Raw genomic sequence first — 8,808 nt, forward strand, 5'->3', positions numbered from 1 at the left:
AGGCCCCATTGCTCTGCTTGTTTCTATTAATAATTAAACACTGTTGATTGGCTGGTGTGTTCAGTTAATCAGAAGTTGTAGACACCATTGTGGAGTAAGAAAAACGAAGTGAATTGGTATGTTTTAGCTTCTGATTCAACACACCTTGTCCAGGTAATAAACATGCTACATTTTCTTTTGTTACTGAGGTTGTTTGTGGAGGAATTGTACTGAAATACATTATTGTTTTTGCCCACTCATTTATAATTAAAGGGCTGCTGTAATGTTTGATTTATGTTGTATGACACAGAAGTGTATTACTTCGAAAATGTTATGCAATAAACTGTGAAACAGTTTATTGCATAACATTTTATTACAGTTTATTGCACAACAAAATTGCATAACATTTTGTTATTGCATAACATATTCAGTTGGAATAATTTAAATGGCTATGTTTGCATGGATAATTGTGAGTAGGATATATGTAAAAAAGTAAGTTAGATTAACTCAACTAATGTAATTTGTCAACTCAATATTACCAGAAATTCTAAATTAATATTAGGTTGCTTAAACTTAATTATACTTTCACAGGTCAGAGTAAATCATGTTGGTTTGTTGAACCAGTTGAGTTAGCCAAACCTAAAAATTACTTGCTGGATTTACTTAATAATATGCAAAATTTGTAACTTAGAAAAGCTGAGTGGAAATTGTTACCTCAATTTTTTTAAGTTGAGCCAACAAAACATTTTTTAGAGTGAGGATTTACCTCAAGGTCACTCTTACAGTTGAAGTGCTACTGACCCCACGCACGTAGCCCAGTTAGTTATTCATTACTGATGTGGTTAAAGATAAACTCTCTACGTGGACATTGAAAAAATATAAATGGATGACTCGTTTTTCTTTACAGGCTCACTTACAGGCTTTCAATTGCAATACATGGCACCACCATAAAAGACAACATATACTGTAATAATAACCAAGTTAATAACAAGTTCAACCATGGTTACAAAACAAAAATCAGCATCACTCAGTAAAAGCACCTGTTATTGATGAACTCATGTGAGGATTAGAGATATATTTTGCTGCTATTGTTAATGATCATCATCATTACCATTGCATTAATCATACAGTTTACAGTATTGATATTGCATTCAGATGTTTAAACATATTGGTACCCAATTAGCCTTTATTACAGGTGCAGTGATAACCACTCTAAACTGTTGAGTTGAATCTATAATCTTAAATGCTTTTGAATGCTTCTTATAATCTTAAATGTGTACGTGCTGGCCTTCTGCCTGGTGGAAAAGGTTACAAGGTTCAGCTGGTGAAGTGAGAGGTGAAACTTAGTGCATTTCATGCTGACACCCACAGACACACACACAGTAGATAGACTCATTTATAGGTGAGAGGTTAGTCATGTTTGCTTGCAACTGCAAAATTGTCTCTGCAAAAAGAGGAACAGTTTCTTGCTGTCTCTGCAAAAAGAGGAACAGTTTCTTGCAAGGTGTGGGTCTGGTGTTCCAGACGAGAAGTGAAAGTCAGAAGGCTGACAGGAAGCATCTGCCATGGAGACGGAGACAATGTTCTTTTAAACTGTGTTAAAAGTCATTGTGATTTTGAAACCTATGTATGAACTGTATCTGAGTGAAGTTTAAGGGGTGTCAGTAAATTTAAGCCCTGATGGTATATAAAACATCTGCTTATGCTCTGTAAGTCGGGGATCAGCGCTGTTTGCGTACAGCGGTGATCTCCCCACGCGTGCATTAAAAATCATCGTTTGACTCCACCCGGCCCGGATCAGTGTTGTTATTTTGAAAGTTGATTACCTCCTCTTCCCCTCCTCAATATTGAACCCAACAGAAGCAGTTGGGTTCAAGCAGTCAGAGGTAACTGGATGGAGTTCAATCAGGTCAAATGCACAGTTGGTTGGATTATATCTGAAGATCATATGCTATTCGTGCTAACTCTGCTAGACTCCAAATTTCTCATCCAATTAATGCGGGAGTATCTCAAAGTAAGTGAAACATCCAAACTTAACACTTTTCCCCTAAGACTGACTGACATGGGAAACATTGAAGTTGAATTGGAATCAGCTAATCAGTCTGAAGGTAAGTGTTTTTCACTTATTCGAGAGAAGTCAGAAATGTGTTCTCATTACTGTTTGGTTTGATTTTTCAGCTACCGTGCCAGGTTATTTTCCAATCAAATGCTAAGACAAAATGTCAGTAGATGATAGAAACATGGATGCTTGCAACAGGTGAATTGGCGAACTAACGAGGTTATGCCCATTTACCATGCTTAAAGCTGGTAAATGGTCGGTGTTTTCAGGTGTGCTTGTACTACCTGTACAGTGCGGGATGCTGACTAAGTCAGGCTAAAGTCATTCAAGCGTTGAGCTCAAATATTTTTTCATTTTTGTGCACTGCTCACTTGTCTTTACTGTGCTTTTTGTCGGCACACATTTTGTGTTCATTGAAACCTTTTGTGAATCATTTTGATCATGTCAAAACTGGGAATTGGTCCCTATTGACAATACTCTTATTTTGTTTTGGGGTTTTTTTTTTTTGCATTGCATATGTCTTTTGGATAGGTAATTTGTCATTGACGTTTTTGCAACTATGTTTATTTGTAAATTTTGTGGCTTCCGTGCACGGAAATTTATATTGTTCAGTTTGCATGTTAAAATCCACAAACATGTAGCTAACTATAGGTTTTCCTGTGGAACTGAGAACTGTCCCGCCACGTTCAGAACATTTTCTGCCTTTCGTTCACATATGCATAGGAATCACAGAACCAGAAGGGAGACCACTGAGGAGGAGTCCTGTAAGTTCACTGTTGACCTCAGCTGTCAAGTTTCTGGATGTGGGTATGCTGCACAAAACTTCACAACTCTTTGTGCCCATCTCAGATTTCACATCAAAGATGGGAAAAAAGTATTATGTCCATTTGAAGGTTGCTCTAAATATTTCCGTGTCCAAACATCATTTTCCAGCCATATTTCTCGAAAACATAAGCAGACAGTTCAGCAGTCAAGGCAACAAGAAACTGGTGAAATTGCCATAATACAAGGACAGGACACAGTTAATCTATTAGAAGACAGGGATTCACAACACAATACTACTGATGAAGATTTATTTCTAGATCGATTGGCTTTATTTTATTTAAAAATGCAGGCTAAAATGCTCTTGCCAACCAGCACTATACAGTACATCATAGAGGAATTTCAGGATCTTCACAGCTGTGCAATGCACGATGTTGTGGCAAAACTGTCTGACAAACTGTCTGCATTTAATATTCCACAGGCAGAAGTGGATAACATCATTCAAGAACTTTCACAGAATGATCTCTTAACACTGTACAATAAAGGTGTGTTGAGATCTGACAAAACAAGGAAGACATTTTTCAAAGAAAATTTCAGTTATGTGGAACCCACTCAAATTTTTTTAGGATCTGACAGTACAGGCAAACAGTGTTATTTTCAGTATGTGCCAATTAAAGAAACACTGAAGTCTCTCTTGAGACAACTCACAATACGGGAACAGTACAAACAGTCAAAACTACGCCGATCACCAGACATGGTTTTAGAGGATGTCTCAGATGGTCACAATGTCAAGGATAATGCACTTTTACAGCACTATCCATCATCTCTTTCAGTCATTCTCTACCAAGATGCATTTGAAGTGGTTAATCCCTTAATTAGGGTCTGGCAAAAAGAAACATAAAATCCTGGCAGTGTACATGACTCTAGGTGAGATCTTGCCACACAACCGGTCCTCTGTTGATGCAATGCAACTTGTTCTGCTTTGCAGGAACACTGACTTCAAAACTTTTGGCCATAACAAAGTTTTTTCCAGTCTTATTGCAGACCTTAAAGATATGGAAGAGACAGGTGTTCTGGTAGAGGATGGAACCATAATGAAGGCAGCTTTGATAGCCATCTTAGGAGACAATCTGGGCTCCCACTGCATAGGTGGTTTCACTGAGAATTTCAGCTGCAGCAAACATTTTTGCAGATACTGCTTAATTGACAGGGAAAGCTTTATCAATGATCCACTATCACTTGGACAAAAAGGAACAGCTGATAACTATAAAGACAGTGTTGAGGTCCTCTCTACAAGTGACCACTCGGTTTAATGGCATTAAATTTGACTCTGTGTTTAATTCACTGAAGTATTTCCATGTGTGCTCTGGGTTACCTCCATGTTTGGGCCATGATTTATTTGAAGGAGTGGTTTCCAGTGACTTGTCGCTATATATTGATACCCTTGTGCAAGTGGAAGGGCATTTCACATACAACCAGTTAAACAGAGCAATTGTACAGTTCAAACACGTAGGAAGTGATGCTTTAAGTAAGCCATGTGAGGTGAAAACAGGGCAGAGGCTGGGGGGTTCAGCAGCACAGAACTGGTGTCTTCTACGACTTCTGCCTCTGTACATTGGTGAAAAGATAAAACATCCTGTGGATAGTGAGGTTTGGCAGTTATGCCTTAAACTTAGAGACATTGTTGATCTTGTATGTGCCCCCAAAATAAGTCACAATGACATTGCCTACCTAAAGATACTGATAGAGGAGTATATACATCTGAGACACTGTAGGTTTCCTGACAAAGCTTTAAAAGCTAAACATCACTATTTGTTACATTATGCAGAGCTTATCCTTCACTTTAGACCACTCATTCGTTTGTGGACCCTTAGGTTTGAGAGCAAGCATTCGTATTTCAAACCATGTACAAGAACAGTGCACAACTTCGTCAACTTATGCAAGACTCTGACAGAACGGCATCAGTTACTGCAGTCCTACCTCTCAGTGGGCCAATTGTTTCCACCTACAGTTCAAATCATTGGAGAAGCAAGTGATTACAATCATCATCTTTACAACGCTGTCATTCAAGAAGCTGTGGCAAAAGCCGGCTGCACTAATCAGACCACTTTGGATGTGTCAGCAGTTGTCTAAAAAGGTACCAAGTATGTGAAAGGCTATGTTTCCATTGTAGATGACACTGATGATGGCTTGGTTTTTAGGAAGATAGCTGTTATACTTGTTAACGATTGTGGATTGTACTTTGTGCTCGAGTTGCATCACTCAGTACTTCTCATTGACCTTGGCCTTCACTGCTGAAGTGTGTGTAAATGCTGACAGTCTGATAGATTATTACCCACTACCACTTTATAACATGGCAGGCCTTTTTGTTGGCTCCCTACACCATTCAGTTTCCTCTTAATTCTTTTTCAGGGATGGAAATTGAAGAGGAACTCACAAGGCTCCTGCCGACACTAGACAGAGAGAAAATAATCTGCATTGTAGAACATCTGACGGACGTTATTGGTGTACAACAAAAAAGTGATCTTTTGTTTGTGGAGGCGGAAGATCTCAAACCCTTTCTCACACCAATTCAAATACGTAAACTACTTCTTGCATTTAAAGGTTTGTGTAGGTTCTGTATAAATCATAGACTTGAGTCTATGATTTGAAGGTCACTCATAGACTCATATGTCACTGATTAGCTTGATTAGCTTTTTTTTTCTCTTCACCATACTACACATGTACTTTGACAGTATAATATTGAAGAGCGTTTTGGGGCTCACATTGTCTGGTAGATAATTAACACGGAAAACATAAACAAAAGTAGACACTAAATCTAACACCATTAACCTTTTATTGGTAGTGGTACAACTAAGGGTTTGAAATTGTTACATACTGTAAAATATATTGACTCAAGGTCTTTTCAATGCAAGACCTTGAGTTTGTAGTTCTTTTGCAGTCCTGGGATTGCTTCTTTTCATCTTCAGACAAGGTCTCCAAAACTGCCTTGCCGTTACTACTCAATCCTAATTGAAGGGTTCATCTTTTAGTGAGGACATATTTGTTGACATAGTAGCTTTTTAAGGTAGCTTTTCCAATGATCTTTATTTATTTTTTTAGATGGCAACAGACCAGAGAACCTGAATGACACCATTACTCTGGAGCCTTGCCCTGCTGCATCAGCTGAAACATCAAGCCATCCACCTCACTCCTCCTCCTCCACGTCCACCACTATGTACAACCATTACTCCAGCTCTTGGGTCTCACACTTACAGATTCCTTGGGAAAGATTTCCACTCCGACTGTCGCATGCAATCACAAGAGGAGACAGAGCTCATCCAGAGGACAGGAGAAGTATGGTCAGAATTGTTGTGGAGGCCATGCAAGTTCACTGCAGAAACCCTAAACGTGCATCTTGTGAAGAAGTTGCTAAAATCATTGTAAACAGATACCCTCAAACATTTGCAGATTTTATTGACAAGGGAGGAAGACTGTGTTGTGGACATTATTCACTACTAAGAAGCATCAAATCTAGAGTTGAACATGTTAATCGAGATAATACAACACATAGACTTCGTCAAACAAAGAGAACCAGGAATGAGGAAGACTGCAGTCCCAACAGTAATGCAACCTCACCTAAAAAAGTTAGATGCCTTGTTGATAGTCATGGTTGTATAAATTGGCAGCCAGTTGAACTTCCTGAGGGGGAAATGCCAACTTCTTTAGAGGAAAAGAAACACATCTTGTTAACAATTTTCAATTCACAAAGACCTGGAGCTGTGGAGAGACCTGATGTGGATGACTTCATGTGCCTCACATATATTTCTCAGCGGCAGCTTATCAACAGTTGTCCCTCACCTTCAGTAGCTGAAATTCAGGAGCAGTGGCCATTCTTGTTTACTCGGAAAGGTCTTTTGAACCACTTTTACAAACTCACAGGCATCGATATTAGTGAGCGCTTAGGTCAGGCCCTCATAACCAAAGGCAGAAGGATTATTAACTATTTCTCCAGCCAGAAGCTCAAATGGAACCTTGGTATAAGGACACTCACCCAGCAGATTGAAAGTGAGGGAGTTTTGACCAACAACAAGGTTGGCACAGCAGCCATACTTCTCATGATGAAGTATTACAAGGAAGATGAAGACTCCCTCTTTGTCTTAGCAGATGTAAGCTTTTTTCACACAGCTCTATGTTTGATGCTGTTGCTTGCTGTCCTGTTTTTTGTTGTTGTTGTTTTTTTTTGTTACATAAAATGTCTTGGTCCTTTTTCTAGCAGGAAACATCTACCAGGATGTCCCTTGAAGCAGAGAGCAAACTACCAAGCACCCCAATGGTGATTATGCTTGGTAAGAAGTCATTCATGAAATAGAGCTGATTACACCATATTAAAATTTCTGTTTGGCACAAGAGCTTTTCGTGGACACAGGTATCCAGTCTCTGTTTTGTTAGCTCAAATTTCTGTAATTTCCTTTACAAACCAAGGTTGTTGGAGATTTGTCTCAGTGAATCAAGCAAAGTAACAATATCAAATTTCACATTACATATTACTGATCAACGTAGTAGTCTAGCTACACCAACAGCAGAAATACTGAAGTCAATACTGTAAGGTTTAACAGCAGCACAAACTATAAACTCCAAAATAACCATACAGTTGATTCATCTCCGGTAATTTAATTGGGCTGACTCTTTGTTAGGTGTGTTTAATGTGCAGAATAATTCCCAATTATGTACAATTATAATATGTTAAAACAGACTTATGTATATAAGGCCATTAATAATTAACTGTACGTAGGTATTTGCTTTATGACTATCTAGACAGTGTGAAGAAGTGAAGTATTGAAATTATTTTATGTTGCATAATGACAACATGTTGCCCCTATACATTTAAGGACAAAGTTTAATGACTGCCACCTGCTGGATGGTGAGTGCAGAGGGGCGTGTAATTGTTGAGCTGGACAAAGAGAACACCTTTGCTGATGCGATGTCAGTCTTCTTTGGTTCATTCTATGTATTGAACCTGGAATACCAGGAGTCAGCGTGTGCAACATTGGAACTAATTCAGAGGTATGTTTGAACAGTTAGCTAATAGTGATAGATGATGAATAAATTATCCCCAAGTAACTCATTATTTCAAATCACAACTCAATGTTACTGTATGCTACTATTTATTATGGCATGTTTTAAGGTTTTTTGTAAGGATAAACCCTGAAGAGGGAACAAAATGTACCTCCAAGGTTGGGACAAGCAGGAAGACTGGGGCCACTGTGAAGCGAAAGGTTGTTCACATTAACCCTCATGTCACAACTTTCCTCCCGTGCCTTACTGAATTTGAGTGGAAAACTTCAAATTAGGTAACTGTTTTTGCCATTTTTAGTGAATTTCTTGTATAATTTAAGTGACCAATGTGTTGTTACCTGTGTCTCCACAGATGATCCATGGCCCATGCTTGCTGGACATTTACACAAGACGAACAACAATGAAGACAAGCTCTCTTGCCATCTTGCAAGACGCTCTCTGTCCAATAGGTTTTTTTGAATGCAACAGTTTTGATTTTTTTTTCCTTCTTTTACCCGTTTGTTAAAAATTATTTCAGCTACTTACACTTTAATTGTCACATGTATTGGCTCACCCTACAAATCAATAAACTCAGTCCATAAGGCAAGATTAGGGTTCAGTGCAGGTCAGTCAAGTTCCTTCACACCACACACGCTCATCCATGTCCTTGTGGACCCTGTTTTGTGCATTGATTTGGTAGTGTAAGCCAGTATTTTGGACAAAGTGTATATAAAGGCAGAAGTGTGGGGCTTGATATTATATTCATATTATATTTATGTTGTCTGCCATGATATGGATATGACATGATATTGTTATTGTTTGTACACCCATCTGGAAAATAATGGATTCCATGGTTTAGTAAAAACAAATGCTTTCTCAATGAAAATATGTTTTCAGTTCTTTTCAGTTTTTGATTTTGGAAATGTGTATTTCTGCAGAGGAAAATCAGAACAGAAATAAAAAGTGGTGTG

At 38.4% G+C, this 8,808-nt stretch overlaps 1 protein-coding gene across 4 annotated transcripts; it reads left to right on the forward strand.

The window, feature by feature from the left end:
• Positions 1 to 1,709: 1,709 nt before the first annotated feature.
• LOC118453657 (uncharacterized) lies at positions 1,710 to 8,808 on the forward strand. Of its 4 annotated transcripts, none has more exons than XM_087845347.1 (8): positions 1,710 to 2,087; positions 2,762 to 2,845; positions 5,213 to 5,404; positions 5,903 to 6,948; positions 7,056 to 7,128; positions 7,672 to 7,846; positions 7,968 to 8,058; positions 8,211 to 8,808. In XM_087845347.1, exons 1-8 carry the CDS (start codon positions 1,874 to 1,876, stop codon positions 8,361 to 8,363), a joined length of 2,028 nt encoding a protein of 675 aa, XP_087701473.1. In that variant the 5' UTR covers positions 1,710 to 1,873; the 3' UTR covers positions 8,364 to 8,808. The 4 variants fall into 4 exon arrangements, with proteins under 4 accessions (XP_087701473.1, XP_087701474.1, XP_087701475.1 ...); XM_087845348.1 differs by having other exon boundaries at positions 7,968 to 8,133; positions 8,211 to 8,340; XM_087845349.1 differs by lacking the exon at positions 1,710 to 2,087 and having other exon boundaries at positions 2,624 to 2,841.

Source organism: Neolamprologus brichardi, chromosome 8, assembly GCF_056152115.1.
Source record: "Neolamprologus brichardi isolate AB-2024 chromosome 8, ASM5615211v1, whole genome shotgun sequence".
NCBI classification, from domain to species: domain Eukaryota; kingdom Metazoa; phylum Chordata; class Actinopteri; order Cichliformes; family Cichlidae; genus Neolamprologus; species Neolamprologus brichardi.